The 19,148-nt window shown below is 37.6% G+C and overlaps 2 protein-coding genes across 2 annotated transcripts; one reads left to right on the plus strand and one right to left on the minus strand.

Moving 5' to 3' along the window:
• The first annotated feature begins 1,993 nt into the window (after window positions 1-1,993).
• On the plus strand, window positions 1,994-7,340 carry LOC7491976 (rhamnogalacturonate lyase B). Its single transcript, XM_002308474.4, has 17 exons — window positions 1,994-2,441; window positions 2,587-2,704; window positions 3,563-3,629; window positions 3,749-3,870; window positions 3,986-4,036; window positions 4,236-4,355; window positions 4,441-4,560; window positions 4,687-4,822; window positions 5,006-5,176; window positions 5,306-5,461; window positions 5,560-5,666; window positions 5,751-5,841; window positions 5,932-6,073; window positions 6,272-6,431; window positions 6,517-6,630; window positions 6,717-6,843; window positions 6,957-7,340. Exons 2-17 carry the CDS (start codon window positions 2,592-2,594, stop codon window positions 7,194-7,196), a joined length of 2,037 nt encoding a protein of 678 aa, XP_002308510.2. The 5' UTR covers window positions 1,994-2,441; window positions 2,587-2,591; the 3' UTR covers window positions 7,197-7,340.
• A 7,107-nt stretch (window positions 7,341-14,447) lies between these two features.
• LOC7491977 (NADH-cytochrome b5 reductase-like protein) lies at window positions 14,448-19,024 on the minus strand. The gene is made up of 13 exons (XM_024604742.2): window positions 18,813-19,024; window positions 18,599-18,641; window positions 18,418-18,493; window positions 18,186-18,245; window positions 18,020-18,070; window positions 17,446-17,500; window positions 17,244-17,314; window positions 17,113-17,164; window positions 16,592-16,669; window positions 16,247-16,336; window positions 16,033-16,146; window positions 14,980-15,048; window positions 14,448-14,891 (listed from the first exon to the last, which is right to left on the minus strand). Exons 1-13 carry the CDS (start codon window positions 18,948-18,950, stop codon window positions 14,835-14,837), a joined length of 954 nt encoding a protein of 317 aa, XP_024460510.1. The 5' UTR covers window positions 18,951-19,024; the 3' UTR covers window positions 14,448-14,834.
• Window positions 19,025-19,148: the final 124 nt, after the last annotated feature.

A 19,148-nucleotide genomic window follows, 5' to 3' on the forward strand; every position in this document is an offset into this window, starting at 1 on the left:
CATATGGGTGATACATGTGCTCTCTCTTATTCGCCTCACGGTCTCGTCAAAGACTCGCCTCCTCCTCCTCCAGCGCCTCTATTTTAGATTAATTGTATTTGAATTTATAAATGTTTAAATTTGTAATAAATATTTGATTTTTATATTAATTTAATTTATTTTAATTATCATTTAATTTATGTTTAATAGTTTTTTAAAAAATACATATATATTTTTAAATTATTATTGATGGGGTTACCGATGGACTTTGTTCGTCGGTATATTCTAGAGAGCTGAAAAAGAATTGCTATAAATATCATTGTCACTTTTACTCACCGATGGAATAGTAGATGGTTTGTTTGACATACAATTTTTCTATCCGTTATATGTTATATTTATTGATGGAAATACCGACGGAATGAAGCGGGTAAATTTGTTTTTTTTATTTTTATTTTTCTGTCAATAAATCTATCGATAATTCACCAACATATCAAAAATCACCGATAAATTAATTCTATCCGTGAACCTATCGATAAAATTTATGCCGACAAATTTTAAGTATAAATACTAAAAACAATTATATTAGTAAATCCAAAAATTCCGGTGGCTTATCATTCTAACTAACAAACTAGCCAGTCAAAATTGATATATATAACTTGTAATTCTACTATTTTTTATATTTGATCCTGTAATAGTACATAGTGTAATATATTTTATAGAAACCATGCTACATAAGCGTGCATGCCATTCATTTGCGTAATTAAACTATTATGAGTTAATACTTACATATATTAAAACATTAAATCATTTATTTTATTTTAATGAATTTATTATCTTGAAATAAAGGAGAAAGATATTGAAAGCTTTTCCTAGAGTAATACTATCTTACATAATATATAATTTTATAGAATTTAATATTTATCTGTCGGAGAGGACAATATTTTGGTGAGTTGATAATTAAGATTGAAAGATTTTTATAAAAATGTTTTAGAACTTGATAATTAAGTGGAAGATTTTATAAGAATTTTTTTATCCTACAATAATTAATTATAATACTCTTATGAAAAAAAAATGATTTTCTTTTAATTTTGTTTAGGCTTTGTTCTATTTTCTATGTTCTTTCTAGATTTTCTATCATATCATAAAAGTGTACGTGAAAGGCAAGTAAATCTAAAATATCTTTCCTTTCTAAATTTTCTATCATATCATATGAATCTATACATCAAATTAAAGTTTAAAAGTGAAGTATATCTAAAATGATTTCTTTTTTCTAGATTTTCTAGGACATAAAAGGAAGTGCGAATATCTAGAATAGCTTAGTTTCGTCTTTATTTGGAAAAAAAATGATGTGTGAGTATCCAAATAAAAAGGGAAATGTTCCAAATATATAGGCTGCATTAATTAAAAATAATACATATACCCAAGTAAAAGTTCACCAAGACAAAAAAAAAAGAAAAAGAAAAGGCTGCTCCTTGAGTCCTCCAAGTCTCCTATGTAATTGGTTTTCAAATATTTGACTAAAAAAATGGGAATTTAAGTTGCTGCAATCTATCTCGAGAAGACAATAGAGTTGCTATCTCTGTTTGAAAAGAAAGTGTTCTCCAAAACATGTAATTTCCCTGCTTTGTTATTGTGGAAAATCCCTTCCAAATTCTTTTATTATACGAGTGTGTGCGTGTAGACACACGAAATTTTGTTTGATTAACTTAATTCTATGCCGGTTTGCTTCGGCAATCAAAAGGTTAGGCAGCATCAAAGACTTCTACCGTTGTGAAATAGCCTTCCATTGATTGCTGTTAAGCCCAAAATCTGACCTTTTTCTTCAATATTTACCAAACTGTGTCACATTTTCAAAGGTCTTGCATGAGCAGCTTTGAATGAATTCATTTATTTTCCTATTGACCGCGTGATACTCTCTGTCTTGTGTTTTGGTTAATTTGTGGCTGGCTAGATATAATGGTGTACCAGGTTTTGCGTATGAAGACTAAATCTCTTTCACCGAGCATGAAAATGTAGACAACGAGATATTCTCTTCTGTAGCCAAATCATCTCTATAAAAGATGACATAAATCACTCCAAAACTCAACCGTGAAACCCCACAAAGAGCACCTTAATTGGGTCTATCCCTTGGCGTATTTTCTCCTAGCATAGGAAAACATAAATAAACAATAATAATAAAAAACTCCCGAGTGTTGTAAACACATATAAAAGCACCCGAGAATCAATCTTGAGTTATTAAAAGGTCATTGATCACGTCCTTTAAACCAATCCTTGCCCGTTTCTGAGTTGATTAAGCAGATTTTTAATTATTAGCTAGTTAGTAACTCTATGTAAAGAAAGACGATAAGATAAATGAAAGTTATTCCTATCTGATAACTTCTTGTGCTTCATTCCTTTCTAAATAGTGCACTTCCTCTTGCTTTGGAAAACAGCTTTCTGGATACACCTCGGCATTAAGCAAGGTATGTCTATGCCTTCTCCCTTCTGGTAATCTTAGTTTAATAGCAATTATCTTCTATCCTTCCCATTCCCTTTTAGCTGTTTCCAAGTTTATGCATGGAAAACTTTCTCGTCTTTTAAGCTTCATGTTGTTGGGTAATATTGTAGAATTCATGATCACAAAAATGAAGAATGTGCGTTGTCGTGGCGGGTGTCATCTGACCTCGGTCGTCTGGCTCATCATCTTCTGCTTCTTCACAGCTGCTTTCGCGAAGACCCCAGTCAGGTTCGTCCTCGTCCCCAGCTTTCCCCCCTTCATTTTACATTTCTTTTTGTTCGTGTGTGTGTGTGTGGAGAGAAAGAAAGAGCCGGAAGAGAGAGAGATATTAGAGAGAGAGAGAGAGAATGCACTAATGAGATTACTATTGTTATGTTCACATGTCTCGAAACTGTTCTTAGTTGGAACAGGTGAATTTAAGGCAGACATTCACAGAACAACTTTTTCGATAACTTTTTCCTCCTTCAATAATTTTTGCGTCAAGTTTTTTTGTGGTGAATGGTGGCCAACACCCCACAGTTTGGTGCTGCACATCTTTTTATTCTTGTCTTGTTCTCTTTTCACATTCACAGTCAAATTAAACAACCATTTCCATACATAGTATTTGGTTCTCTCCCCCTTCTCAAACATTAGAGCATTAAACTAATCAAGGTCCTAATTAGGCTAAAACATAAGTTAACAAGAATCTAGCCATAAATAGGTCCAACTTTTAAAAGGCTGTGCAGTGGCATGCTTTGCCTTCAAAAGCAGGGCACGCCTGTGAGTTGATTTGTTAATTGTCATCTACAATACATGAAGATTCGGACCCATGACATTTCAATTTTTATATATTTAAACTTAGAAATTGATTTTTTCTCTCTATTTTTCTCTCCTTCTATCGACTTATTTTTTATTACGTGAGTACTGCAGTTATTCTTTTAATATTATAAAAAATTTCATGACTTTTATGGCACAAATAAATGTTCATAAATTCTTACTTAACATTTTCAATTCTTAGAGAATGTAAATAATTATAAAAATAAAAAAAAGGATATATATGTAAGCTTTATTGTGAGGTAATATATGTTACCGTGATTTACTATGCAGAAAAATTCCAAGGACCAGCGACAGCTCGGCTCTTGGGGTTCAGCTAAATATAAAGAATCGTCAACGGGTACTCAATCATACATTATTTTGGCTAAATAATTAAGTTACCAATGAACCATTGATGAACATGAAGGCATCATACTTGTACAATTTTTACTAATTAATTGGGTTTTTTGGCCTTCTCAGGTCGTGATTGATAATGGACTCGTCGAAGTCACATTCTCCAGTCCAGATGGTGATGTTACCGGAATCAAATACAAAGGAATCGACAACGTGCTTGAAATCGGTAACGATGAAGATAATCGAGGGTATGCACATTTCATTTTAATCGTGTAAAAACCTATTCAATCTTCTACAGAATCCTATAATCTGTGTTAGCGAGAGCAATTATACTAATTGCACTTCACAATATTTCGAATACAGATACTGGGACGTCGTCTGGAACAAGCCAGGAGATCCCATCATCTTCGACAAGTAAATTTCTCTCTCTCTAAATGTTGACATAAGCCAATGCCATGATACCAGATTTAGATCCTCTTATATTCTAAGAAATATGAATGTCCTGACTGGTGCAGAGCGGCAAATTGCACAGTTTTGGGTGCATATGCCATGATAGCAAGCTTAAATTGGATTGGAAAGTTGTTTTGTAATTTAAAATTCTTCTACTCTGCAGGTTAGTAGCAACAGATTTTAAAGTGATAATGGAAGATGAAAACCAAGTGGAAGTATCCTTCACCAAAACATGGGATCTTTCAATGGGAAACTCCACAGTTCCTTTAAATGTAGACAAAAGGTGAAGTCTAAATATTCTACACAATGCTTTAATACCATGAAGAATTAAAATATGCTTTCATATTAATTTGATTTCATGTTTGCAGATATATAGTAAGGCGTGGTCAGTCGGGGCTCTACTTGTACACCATATTGGAACGCTTGGAAGGATGGCCCGATGTTGACATGGATCAAATTAGAGTCGTTTTCAAGCTCCAAAAAGACAAGTAAAAACTAAAACAAAATCCATTCAATTTGCTATTAATCGATGAGTTCTACTGTAGTAGTGCTAGCAGTAACCAACGACTGATCTGATTTACTGTACATGTAATGTCTGGAATTTATTTTGTCAGGTTTCACTACATGGCATTATCGGACTCCAGGAAAAGGACCATGCCAATGCCTGAAGACCGCGTAAGTGGCCAGCCTCTGGCTTATCCCGAAGCTGTTCTTCTGACCAAACCGATAAACCTAAAACTTAGAGGAGAGGTAACTCTTATTTCATCTTTAATTTCTCTGATGTGCCAACCATAAATAGTTGAAAAGTGACAGGCATGGTTGTCACTAGCTAGCCTCTGCTAGGGGATTATCATTGCTGGCTCGGTGAATTTTTTCGTCAATCTTGTCCCTTGCGTCCGTTGTCTGAAAGTCCCGTGACAATGTGAGGTGCAGGTGGATGACAAGTACCAGTACTCATGCGAGGACAAAGATAACAAGGTGCACGGGTGGACTGCAGAGGACCCCCCTGTGGGATTTTGGATGATCACACCCAGTAATGAATTCCGCGTTGGTGGACCCAACAAGCAGGATCTTACTTCCCATGTGGGCCCCGTTGTTCTCAATGTAAGCAACCCAACTCTCTAATTTATCCAGATTCTGTGATACATATTCATGTCTGAGGTTGTCACTTGTCGGAATAATTTTCTAACTTGATATGTTCAGCTTTTGTCTAATTCCTTCACTCACATGTAGATGTTCACGAGCACACATTATGCTGGGAAGGACTTGAATACAGCATACAGAAATGGAGAGCCATGGAAAAAGGTCCTTGGCCCGGTATTCGTCTATCTTAATTCTATTTCACCGAAAGAAAATTCCTCGATGCTTTGGGAGGATGCTAAGGAACAGGTTATAAATCTGCTAACTCAGCTACTGATTCTATTGAGACAAATTACGGATCATACATTTTTGTTGACTGTAACATGATGTTTCATTGGTTAATTTAGATGTCAATAGAAGTCAACCGGTGGCCATACGATTTTCCTCAATCAGAAGATTTCCCTTCTTCAGATCAGCGCGGTGCTGTCACTGGCCAATTACTAGTTCGTGACCGGTAATGCTATGGTGACTCTGGATGATCAACATGGTTGAAGTAAATAATTGCTAATAATTGTTATTTTTTTTCCTTTCATTTCAGATACGTCAATCAGAGGTTAACGTATGCCTCCTCTGCTTATGTGGGTTTGGCCGCGCCAGGAGATGTGGGCTCATGGCAAACAGAATCCAAGGTAACTTCAGTTTGAACTTGAAAAATCTTGATTTGAATTATCCAGAGATTTATCTATCTTCTTCTTCTGAAAAAATTGTTCTTTTTTCAGGGTTATCAATTCTGGATTCGAGCTGACAGACATGGGCATTTTGTGATTAAAAATGTCAGAGCTGGGAACTATAGTTTGTATGCATGGGTTCCTGGTGTCATTGGGGATTACAAGTATGGTGCTAATATAACAATTAATCCAGGTATGATAATCTTTCCCTCTCTCTTCTTGATCAAGAGTTACCTGTAACAGGATCAAAATGGATTTCCCTTTTGTTGCATACTATGTGTAATGTGTCAAAATGCAGACGTGGTTATATTGAAAACTATGAGACTCTTGCTTCTTTGTCCTCCTCCTTTTCGCTCTGGTTAATAGCTTGATTATCACATCCAAAATGCAGGATCTAGGATCAGATTTGGTCACCTTATATACGAGCCTCCAAGAAATGGTCCTACTCTGTGGGATATAGGCATTCCTGACCGCACAGCTGCAGAGTTCTACGTACCAGACGGATACCCAACACTGATGAATACATTGTACACCCGTGAACCAGCAGAAAAGTAAGCCCTCGTCAAAACTGCCACGCATTCCGGCTGCAGATTTGTCTTCTCTTCCATATATCTATTTAACTCTTTATATGTCCAGGTTTAGGCAATATGGATTGTGGAACCGATACTCCGATCTATATCCCAACGATGATCTCGTTTATACCATTGGTATTAGTAATGTTAAAGACTGGTTCTTTGCCCATGTTACCAGGTATTTGTCTCACTTAATCTTTTAGCAGTAAGCTGGCTATTTAGCTAACTTCGCCACTGCTAATTCTAACACTTGATCAACAACAGAGATGCAGGAAATAAGACGTACGACCCAACAACATGGCAGATTATCTTTGAACTCGAAAATGTTAACCGAAATGAAAACTACACTCTCCGATTGGCCTTGGCTTCAGCTACTGCATCCGAAATACAGGTACGTAAATTACAACGTGTCCTTCTCATTATCTGCCACCATTTTACCTGTTGCTAGAATTGCAGTTCTCTTTAATCAAATAATACTAAGAGTTGCTATAATTTGGCCAAAAGGTTCGGTTCAACAATCCAAGTAGCGATCGGCCACTATTCACAACAGGAGCCGTAGGAAAGGATAACGCGATTGCAAGACATGGGATTCATGGGTTGTACTGGTTGTATGGCATTGATGTCCCAGGCTCTCAGCTTGTCGAGGGAAAAAATACAATTTACCTCACTCAGGCTAGAAGTGATGGCCCCTTCCAAGGTGTCATGTATGATTACATTCGTTTTGAAGGACCAAGAGGAACTTGAACAGTTGTAAAGGAATCCTATTATTCGTAGGATCCAAATAGATAGATTATATGTTAATTCAATATTGATGGTATAATTCATATTCTTTTATACAGAAGAAAAAATTTGAATTCCAACAATGATAGAGGCCCGCAAATTTCCATTTCCCATGTTTCCTTTTTTCTTTTCATGTCAGTAATAATTCGGCTCTGCCTTTCCATTGTTCTCTCTTTGTCAATGGTCCGATGAGACATCTTTCTCTGCATGGTTACAACTTGTAAAACAAACCCTGTAAGAAAACATCAGTATTTGGTCATTAGCAACAGCAGTGCATAAAACCTGGATTCTTAGACCGACCAATTTCTTGTCTTAAACAAGGTGAGACAACATTTCCTCAGCGATCACGTATTTGTTCCTGTTTTTTCTTAACCTCGGTCTTCGTTTTGGATGTTTAAGATGAATGAATTATTGCTTTGGTCACTGTGTTTTGGGTGCATGCCCATCATTGCTAGCTAGTTTATGAGCAATAAACAAATGGTTTTAGTTTATCAGCACTCATGAGTTAGGAATCACAAGAGGGTTTTGTAAACTCTGGTTTGACAGATTTGGAAAAACTCTCCTTCGTTTTATTAATGAAGGTGACTCAGTATATATAGTCACACAGCCTATTACAGAAAACGATCAATGTGATTCTCATGCGAATCACATGTTACTACCTCTAAACAGAAAGATAACGGAATAACAAAAATGCAACAGAAAACTGAAATGAAACTAATTGTAAATGCCATTAACTAATTAACAGACTTATTGTAACAATCACTCCCCTGAACTGAAGATATTGTCCAGTTTCTGTCTTCAGTTCACATGTGAGTCTTCACACACGCCCATCATCATACGCAGCCTTTCAAACACAACCCTTGTCAATGGTTTGGTCATGATATCTGCCAATTGCTCTTGAGTATGACAGTGAAGCAAAGTCACTACTCCATCTCGAGTTAAATCACGAAGGAAGTGGAAGCGAACATCAATATGCTTGCTCCTACCATGCATGACAGGATTTTTTGAGAGTTTAATAGTGGAACTATTATCACAATAAATGATTGTAGTTCCATCAGATATGTGATCCAGCTTTTCCAATACCCTTTTTAACCACACAGCCTGACAAGCACAAGACGCCGCTGCAATAAATTCTGCTTCAGTAGTGGAAAGGGTAACGATGGGTTGCTTCTTCGATGACCAAGATACAGCCCCTGAACTTAGCATAAACAAGAATCCTGACGTGCTCTTTCTATCTTCCAAATCTCCTGCATAATCGCTATCAGTATAGGCAAGAAGTTCTTTATGGCCATTTTGTTTATAAAAAATACCATACGAAATAGTCCCTTTGATGTAGCGAAGGACCCTCTTCACGGCTCCAAGGTGTAACTCTGTAGGATGAGCCAAATGCCTACTGAGTAAACTAACCACAAACATAATGTCAGGCCTGGTTGATGTTAAATACATCAAACAACCTACCATTTGCATGTAGTGAGTATTATTTACTGCCATGCCCGTCGGGTCTGTAATCAACTTAACACCTGGAACAATAGGATTGTGGACAGCATTGCATTCAGCCATGTTAAAACGTTCCAATACCTCTTGAGCATACTTCTTCTGACAAACAAAAATACCATCAGCTCTTTGCACCACTTCCAAGCCCAGAAAATATCTCATCCTTCCCAAATCTGTCATGTCGAACTCCTTCATCATGGAGAGTTTAAATGAACTGAATAATGCTTCATCATTTCCAGTGAAAATGAGATCATCGACATATAGACATACGAGCAACAATGAAGTGCCCTGAGATTTCTTGATGAACAAGGTGTGTTCATACGGACATTTCTCAAATCCTTCTTTGAGAAAATAAGCTTCAATTCGACTGTACCATGCCCGTGGGGCCTGTTTTAATCCATACAAGGCTCTTCGTAACCGATATACCTTGTGTTCTGCACCCTTCATAACATACCCAGGGGGTTGCTCAACATATACTTCTTCATTTAATTCACCATGAAGAAACGCGGATTTTACATCTAGCTGAAATAGGCTCCACCCCTTCTGCGCAGCTAGAGCAAGAACAATCCGAATGGTATCCATACGAGCCACAGGAGCAAAAACCTCCGTATAATCCACCCCATGTTTTTGCGTGTATCCTTTAGCTACAAGACGAGCCTTGAATTTATCCACTTCTCCGTGTTCATTCAATTTTGTCTTGTATATCCATTTTACCCCAACTACCGTTGCACCATTAGGAAGATCAGTGAGGTCCCACGTTTTGTTTTTCTTAATTGCTTCAATTTCGGAATCCATAGCACTCCTCCATTTGCTAATGCCAATTGCATCTTTAAAGGATAGAGGATCTGCATCAACAAGCAATGCAAGATTGCCTTGATAATCTTCATCCGAAAAACCTTCACCACTGTCAAAATCACGCAGCCAAACTGATGGGTGTCGAGCACGTTTTATGGCAGCACTGGACCCCTCAGCTCCATGGGAATGGTCAATATTCCCATTAATTTCATCAGCTCCTGTATGGATCAAATTTCCATCACCATCAATCTCGGCAGTAGCTGCTGCATGTGTAGAATTACCATTTGAATTTTCCAATTGATCCAATCCTCCAGTTGCATCAGTTCTATCAATCTCAGAATTGCTTGTGTGCTCGGCAATTTCAACATCTTGATCATTATTTGGCAGCTCTTCATCCAAATCTCCCCATTCAATGGATGCTTGAATTGCATCCATATACTCTGCACTCCATGGCCAGCTTTCTTCTTCTTTAAAAACAACATCCCGACTTACAATGATCCTTTGAGTTTCTGGATCATATAGGCGATATGCCTTGGCCCCTTCACTTACTCCCAACAACACACACTTCAAGCTTTTATCATCCAATTTGGTCCTCTTGTTGTCTGGAATATGGGCATACGAGACACACCCAAATACCCTAAAGTGAGCAACTGATGGTTTTGTGCCACTCCATGCCTCCTCTGGTGTCTTATTTCGGACTGCAAATGTGGGGCTCCTGTTAAGAACATGCACTGCCCAATTCACTGCCTCGGGCCAAAAATTTTTGGGGACTTTTCTGCTGTTGAGAAGGCTTCGAACCATGTTCATAATTGTCCGATTTTTTCTCTCTGCCACCCCATTTTGTTGGGGTGTGTAGGTTGCAGTGAGTTGACGTTTAATCCCATGCAGTTCACAAAACTCAGCAAATTCCTTTGATGTGAACTCCCCACCTCTGTCAGTTCGCAGCCCTTTGATGCTGATTCCAGTCTCCTTTTCAACTCTTGTTTTGAAGAGCTTGAATTGCTTAAATGCTTCTGACTTGTCTGTCAAAAAGAACACCCAAAGCTTCCTGCTAAAATCATCAATGACAGTGAATAGATACCTTTTGTGGCTGTTGGAGATGGGAGAAATCGGGCCACACAAGTCTGCATGAAGAAGTTCCAGTGGCTGTGATGCTCTCCATGTTGTTGTTCTTGGAAATGAATTTCGATGGTGCTTTCCCAGTATGCAGTCTTCACATATCATGTTTGAGTATTTCGATTGGGGTAGTCCATGAACCATGCCCTTTTGCAGTAGAGTTTGAAGACCACCAAAGCTTAAATGCCCATATCTACAATGCCAAAGGTACTCCAAATTCTGTGCAGGAGTTATGAAGCAGTGATAATCTGGAAACTGAATCTTTGCAATAACAATGAACATTCTGTTCATGGTCATCTCAGTCTCAATAATGAGTCCTCTGTCAGGGTGGAAAACTTTGCATTTGTTGTTTTTAAATAAGATTGCTAGCCCCTTTTCCTGAAGTTGCCCAATGCTGAGCAAATTGTTCTTTAAATCAGGAATATAGAACACTTCTGAGATCACTTGGGAGCTGTTATTGACTTGGAGATGAATCCTCCCCTTTCCCAACACATCAATACTGGAGTTGTCACCAAGCTTGACTGATCTGTGGAAGTTTTCGTCCAATTCTAGGAAGAAATTCTTGTGCCCGGACATGTGGTTGCTACACCCCGAATCCAAGAACCAAGCTGTTTCATCGTGTGCTTTCTCAATATGAGCCATGAGCAACATTTGCATTGTGTTCTTGGTGATTTTGATCTCATCAAAATCCAGTTTAGCCCCCTCAATGTTGTTCTTCCCTTCATTCAATTCTGTGGAAATTTCGACACCCTCCAGTTTGTGAACCGGTCGACCGCTTGGAAGACAACACTGAACCGGTCGACCGCTTAGTTCTGTCTCATCTGGAATTTCCAGAAATTCCTTCTCATCTGCAATTTCCAGATTTGGTGTGTTGCTGTGCAATTTCGATGCATTTTCACACTCCCCTTCATCTGCACAACTCATCTCAACTGCACAATTTCCTTCATCTGCATAATTTTCAACAATTTCATAACTCTTCCCATCTGCACATTTTTCTTCAAAACAATGTGCATCTGTGGGCATGTGATCAGTATTTTCCAGTAAAGAGTCAAAAAACTCTATCTCTTTTGCATCATCAACACATGCCATAAGTAACATGAGTTCATTCTCATCCATGAAATGCCTTGATTTCATTATCTCTTCATCTTCAATGCAAGCCATGAGTAACAGTGGTTCATCTGTTTCAGCATAGTAAGCCTGCGATTGTGACTGCGATCCTCTATTTCTGCTCTTTCTTGGGCATTCATATTGGAAATGACCAAGATTGTGGCAATAATAGCATTCCACAACAGACTTGTCAAAGCCTTGCCTTCCACCAAAGCTCTGCCTCCCACTGTTGCGACCTCTTCCTCTCAAGTAGCTGCTGCTACGACCAGTTTTTACTTGATTATAGTCATGAGTGGTTTTCAATGCTTGATCCTCCACAACATGACTGTGCATCCTCTGCTCATGAACTACTAAACTACTTTGTAACTCATCAATGGACATTGTGTACAAATCCTTGGACTCCTCAATCGAGCACACAACGTAATCAAATTTTGAAATCATAGAACGCAGGATTTTTTCAATAACAGTGATTTCTTTCATTTCTTCTCCAAGGAATCGCAGCTTATTAGTAATTGTAAGTGTACGGGAAAAGTAATCAGAGACATTCTCACCATCCTTCATGTGTAGAATCTCAAATTCTTTGCGCAAAGCTTGCAGCTGTACACGTTTAACCCGTGTGTTACCTTGAAATTTTTTCTTCATAGAATCCCAGATTCCTTTAGACGTTTCTTTGTCCAGTATAGTTTCCAGAATTGAGCGATCAATTGCCTGGAATAGGTAATTTTTAGCTCGCAAATCCTTCAGCCGTTGATCTGCTAAGGTTTTCTGTTGTTCACTCGTGAGATTTCCTTCATCTGCTGCTGCAGCAATTCCAGATTCCACTACCTGCCAGTATTCCTTGGATCGAAGGAAGTTCTCCATCAACATGCTCCAATGATCATAATGTCCCACAAATCTAGGGATTGATGGTTGAACAAAATTGCTTTCACTTGCCATTTAAGCACAGGTTATGCAGAGAAAGAAAATTTGACAAAGAAGCTCTGATACCAAATGTAAACTCTGGTTTGACAGATTTGGAAAAACTCTCCTTCGTTTTATTAATGAAGGTGACTCAGTATATATAGTCACACAGCCTATTACAGAAAACGATCAATGTGATTCTCATGCGAATCACATGTTACTACCTCTAAACAGAAAGATAACGGAATAACAGAAATGCAACAGAAAACTGAAATGAAACTAATTGTAAATGCCACTAACTAATTAACAGACTTATTGTAACAGGTTTACTCTAACCTAGCACTAATCTTGTCCCAAAACATTCCCTCTCTTCCCCCTCATTAGGGGTGGAGTCGTCTTTGAAGTTCTGCTAAAACCCTCAAGTCTAGATAGGAAATTTGGTTTCGATTTGAATAGCCGGGCAGCGGGGAATTTTTTACTGAAAAACAAAGTTATCTGACATCGAGCACCGATTTAAAACAGGAAAAGCTCAAGCTTCTCCCACTTTGAAGGTGGGTAAAGTTCGTTCAATTTTAGACCTTGCTAATAACTTGTTAGAAACTCGAAATAAAGTTTAAGACCTTTGCTAATAACCTGCTGGAAACTCAAATCCTGTATTACGAAGTACAGACCCAGCAGCATCTTACTGGCTTCTAAAGCATTTAGAGACTGTATACCCCTTCGTCACTGCTTACACCCCTATAGCATTTTGCTCCCACCCCATTTGAGTGGATGTTTTTCTTCCTTGAATACTTATAGCTTAAAAAATGAAAATAAATAAATAAGGTCTATTCAGTTTGTGGCCGACTCAGGAATCATTTCACAAGTCTGGATTACGACTTCGCAGGCCCTTGGTTTTTTTTTCCTTTTTTGATAGTATGCCCTGTTTTCTTCTTTCAGTTGTTAAATATGGAAGGTATCCTGACCATTTGTCCTTTGTTGTGTTGGTGGTGCCTACAAAAACATGAGAAATAGGTCGTGGAATGCATCGTCTGCCATAGTACCGACCCAGATATTCATAATCCCCTGTTCTTCCATCATCTGCGATTAGCTCATGCTCTGGCACTTGGAGAGATATTCAACTGATTTGCCCTGTTTGTGGTGGCCGCCCAGATGTAGTGCTCAGAAACCAGGTTTTCAGCACTGGTAATAGCAGTGTTCTAAAATTCTGGTTTGACCCTTGGTTGAATGGCTGAACCCTTGATAGTCTCTCGATATTCAACTTCAAACACCGGAGCTGTAGTGAACAGCTTCCTAGGGCATCCGGAATGTATTCCTCTCAAATTCATCAAATAAAAAAACAACTGCAGCCTTTGGTGTAGCACCCTCAAGCACATTATGATGCGCTGTTCTTGGAAATCCTAAATCAAGGAGCTCAGCAAGAAGGGTTGGGTCTAAAAGACTGACTTTTGCAGGTGTATGTTAATAGTGGAGGGCATATATAGGTGTAAATGTTGATATCACCAAATATAATGATCATCTTCACATTTTACTAGCTGAAGCAACAAATTTCCAGTTCATGCATAAATCTTTCTCAAATTTTCTCCTCCTATTCCTCCCCCTCACTTTCCACCCATCTTTCAAATAAAGGAAAATGCCTCGGAACGTGTGATTTCGTCTCTCTTTCCTCCGATTTTAAGAACATGAAGTTCGAGAATTTGTGCAGCTAAACGATTATTTATAAAAGACCTACATCATTAATTATATGAAATGAATCCACGAACAATGAAGAGATTGGTTGCCCAACACAGTAAAGAAAGCATCTGCTTCTCTCAATATAAATTTATTGATTGGCACTGTTGTCATTTACTGTACAACTCGACAGCTGAGGATTCCTATGGAACATTCAAATGGCAAAATTCTCCTAGTATCAAGGTTCTTAACTGGGGCAATGAACCCCAAAAAGACCTGCACACATTCATGAAACTGTATCATGCTTGAGCAACATTAAATTTTCCACAACAGGCATAAACTCTTCTAGGCTCTCTTCAAACAAAATCTCAAATCGCCTGGCCTCTAGATGCTGCAGCCAAATTATTCCATATTTTGAAGTTTAAGTTTTGACCTGAGTTTCCTTAGAAAACCTTCATTACAAAAAAAAATCTAGAAGAAATCATAAAGTAGCCTTTCTAAGCTGCTTAAATGCTTCTATTAAAATTTGTAAACCATTTCCTCTGTGTATCCAGCTTCCTTTAGTAGGCCAGTGAGCTGCAACAGAGCAAATAGCAAGTATTAACCAAACGACAAATTGTTGACTCGTCAGAAATAACAAAAAGATGAATGCACCAGTCCATACCTCCCCCTGTGAACGATCTTTAGCCTTATCACCAGATATATGTTTCATCATCCCAGGGGGTCCACACACCTGAAAGAGCAAACAATATTGAGAGCGGAGGGGTTCAAAATGAGTTACAAACTCGTTCCAATTTCCACGTCAACTATATGGGAAAGCAAAAAAAAAGAGTTTACAGCTGATATGGATGGGTACATTTTCTGTCATGCAAGAACATATCTTTTCACGTAATGGACTAATGAAAGAACAGGGTGACACTGACTGTGAGTTGAAATTTATAGAACTCAATTAAAGAAAATAGAAGTTGAAAACTATCCTAAACAGGGTTAAGTCCTTCGTAGCGTAGCCAGGAAATAGTGATTATTGTTTCATAATTCTATGAATGCTATGTTGGTCAGTGATTTAAAGAAGCTCCTTATAACTCGCGACTTGAGTTTAGAAAAACATAATCTGTTATGTAGGAAAAGGTATCTGTAACACGCAAGAAAGTCCCGACATCAAGAAGCAGTATTTATTTGAACAAGGGTTCATCATATCTGCTACGAAAGAAAAAGTATTGGAAGGGATAATGTCAATCTGAAAGCTCTAATTGACAATGCAAAGACTTTTTAAGTGTTCAGTGAAGAAAACAGTGATGGAGTGAGGATTTTCTTGGGTAGGCAAAAAACACATGCAAAACAAATCCAAAATAGTAATACCTGTAAAAGAATATGCTTGCATGAGTATATGTTTGTGTGTTTGAATGTGTAATTACCTACATGCAAATTTAAACTTGCCTTGATATTAATGTGTATATATCGAGTACTCCACGTGATTGGAGAAAAAAGCCTAATCCAGTATACCGTATTAACGAATATATTAGGCTCAGCTTCGGAGCAAGAAACATGGATGACTAAGTATTTAATGAGCTACTATATAGCATAGATCAAGAAAACAGAAAAGGCTTAATTATCTAGTAATTGTTTCTAGTACAAGTAGGCCATGGCCCCCTCCACCACTGAACTAGCTTATATTTAATGAAGGCTAAAGATGCAGAAGTTACAAATTGACATTTACCAGGATAAGTGTATCATCACACGGACCAGGTAAGCCTTTCACAACCATATCTTTTGATATGAAACCTGAACCTCCTTTCCAGTTCTTCGATGGATTGTCTACAGTGTAGAATATCTGGGATTTTTACCATAAAAAATATCAAGGAGTTTTCATTGGAGAAGAATAACTGTAGTTAAACTGATACAGCAAATTTTCAAATTCAAACAACTGATACCTTTAAATTTGGATGGCTAGCAGCAAGAAAGTCAAGCTTCTGTTTAAGAAGTATGTCATCAGGGGAGACATTGGCATAAAGCAACGATACCTGTTAAGAAAAAATAAAGATCAATTTGCTACTACTTTAGGTGAGAAGACTTCATGAAAAAAATAGTGAAAATGATTGATCTACATAAATAAATGATCTTGTAACTTATATTTGTGATATTCTGACATATCCATATAATATTTGATGCTAACAGAAGCATTCAAATCATCATTAAGGTATGAGTGAAAATACAAAGTTACATATTAAATGGGCAGAAGCTAATGATCACAGAAAATAACATTAAGACAGTGTCACCTGAGTGTTGTCATCGGGATTCTTCAGTATAGCCTCAATTACTTGAAGCATTGGAGTAATGCCTGTGCCACCTGCAATCTGAAAGAACATGATAAAATCATCAAACTGGATAGCAATGAACATGTTTTTAAATGGACCTTGCAATAAGAACTAGATAGCACATATGCAAAGTGATGAAAATATAGAACAAAAATTGAGCTAGCAAATCTTTTCCTTCGTGCTACATGTAGAATTGGACTGATAACCCACTATTATTTAATGTAAATATGATAATTGACTCTTCAGAAACACATATTAGCCATGGTTAGAAGAAAGGATGCAGAGCTGGCAATTCCCAACACCACCTTTCCCCTCATACCACTATTCTTTAATGTAAATATGATAATTGACTCTTCAGAAACACATATAGCCATGGTTAGAAGAAAGGATGCAGAGTTGACAATTCCCAACACCACCTTGTCCCTCATAATTAAGAGGGGTTAACACCCTTCACTACGCTTCAAATCTACATGAGCTCTTACCATGCCAATGTGCTTCTTCATATTGGGAGAATATCTGAGCTTTTCAATGGGCCTGAAACAAGAAAAAGGCATCAGTGATAAAAGACAATGTACAGTAAATATCTGTTAGCTTATGGTTGTGAATAACATACCCTTTCACTTCAACAACATCTCCAGATTTTAAGGTAGCGAAATGCTGACTCATTTTTCCTTCAGGATACACCTGCAACAATTTGAAAGTAATGGGAGAAAAATTCAAGATGAGGAGCATTAAATAGGAATAAAAGGTCATCTTTAATAGTCTAAACTGAGGAAGTATGCGAGGAAAAATAGCTAAACAATTATGTCACTTATCTTGATTAATAAATCAAAATATCCCTTAGAATCTGGGTCTGATATAGGTGTATACCTGAGTAGAGAATAAGTTCCACAAATTAACTTTCAACAATCCAAGAATAAACTAACCATTTTGCCAGTAAAATCATTTCAAGAGAAGAGCCATGGAAACCACATTTTAACATGAAACTGTTTATCTTCCTTTTTTTCCGAGGAGGAGAAAAGGGAGGCAGCAGCTTTGATGGTCAAAATTCTGCTTGTCAAGGAGACTACAAATGCCATAGCAAGTACAATTCGGATGGAATTCCATCCTAGGTCAAAATTCTGCATGTCAAGGAGCCTACTAACGCCATAGAAGTATAATTCAAAAGGAATTCCATCCTATGTATTCAAGACATCCAGTTCTAAGAAACAATTTCAGTACTCAAGTATCAAGAACACTGAGATCCAAGAAAAACTTATAAGCAGTCAACTTTTACTCTAAAGAAAACGAGCCTCGCCATGAAAAAGTATGGCTGGAAGAAATCAAGCACCATATTGAGAGAAATAAAATTGGATCAAGCATATTGGAATCTTGAACGGGGAGACTTACGGGCGCACAACATATTTTGTTTTTCCTTCAGCATCTTGTCCTATTGGAGCCCTGCAGTTACAAAAGTACATCAAAGCAATGAAAGAACCAGAACACCTAATTTAAAAAAAAAACAAAATCTACAGAAAATATATGGAAGTATCAGAACAAGCGGCATAAAACACACCTTGTAATAATGCATGAAGCAATATCTAAACCCAACTTTGCAGCAGGATCAAATGAAAACCTGGCATTCCAAAGAAAAGGGCAGGAAAACAAGTCACGATTATAGGCATGGAACACAATTAACAACTACAGTAACATTTGCCTAGAAAATCAGTTTCTCAGAGATATCACATAACGTGCTCCAGAACAACCCAAATTCAGTCAAATCCACAACAGGGAAAAAAAAAGCATACCTGAATAAATGAGTATTATGGCTAACTCTGGCAGTGTCTTGCAGCTTAAATTCAATCCATTTATCTGGATTGAGAGCTGAAAAGAGAGACAACAAGCAAGCAAGCATCAATATTGTTCCCAAAACAGCATAGCCACATCCCATCTTATGAACATAAGGGAGGGGAGAGAAAATCCACTCACCAACTTTTGGGCTGCCTTCTACTTTCACTTCTTCTAAATGAGCCTGGTACATTGTCAAAAATCACAAAGCATTTAAAAAATACTAAAACTGAAGAAGAAAAAAGGAAATACCCATCTCAGAATCAATCAATTATGATGATCATCATCATCATAATATCCATTTAATCAAAAACAAATGAGTGTGATTTGATAGAAAACCCAGATGGGAAATTACCAAATTTGGAGAGTTGTAGTAGTACAAATAAGAGATTCCACCGGTAACTGCAGCGATTGCTCCAAAAGTGGACTTGGGCTGACCTCCGAATGAAACTGGAGTGGCCTTAGATAGTCTCCTGAAGAAGGTAGAAGCCATTTTTGTACACTCAAAATAAATTCCAAGCTGCAAAGCGAAGAAGCAAACTGTTAGCTAGGTAAATATATTCTTAGACAAATTCTACAGTGCCGCTGCATTAAAATGCCGTTACTGTGATACAATGCCGACGCTGTCCCTTGGCTGCCACGTGGTGATGAACCTTTGTATTTGTTTTTCATTCTTTCCCTCAAAATATTG

The sequence above is a fragment of the Populus trichocarpa genome, chromosome 6 (genome assembly GCF_000002775.5).
Source record: "Populus trichocarpa isolate Nisqually-1 chromosome 6, P.trichocarpa_v4.1, whole genome shotgun sequence".
Taxonomy (NCBI): domain Eukaryota; kingdom Viridiplantae; phylum Streptophyta; class Magnoliopsida; order Malpighiales; family Salicaceae; genus Populus; species Populus trichocarpa.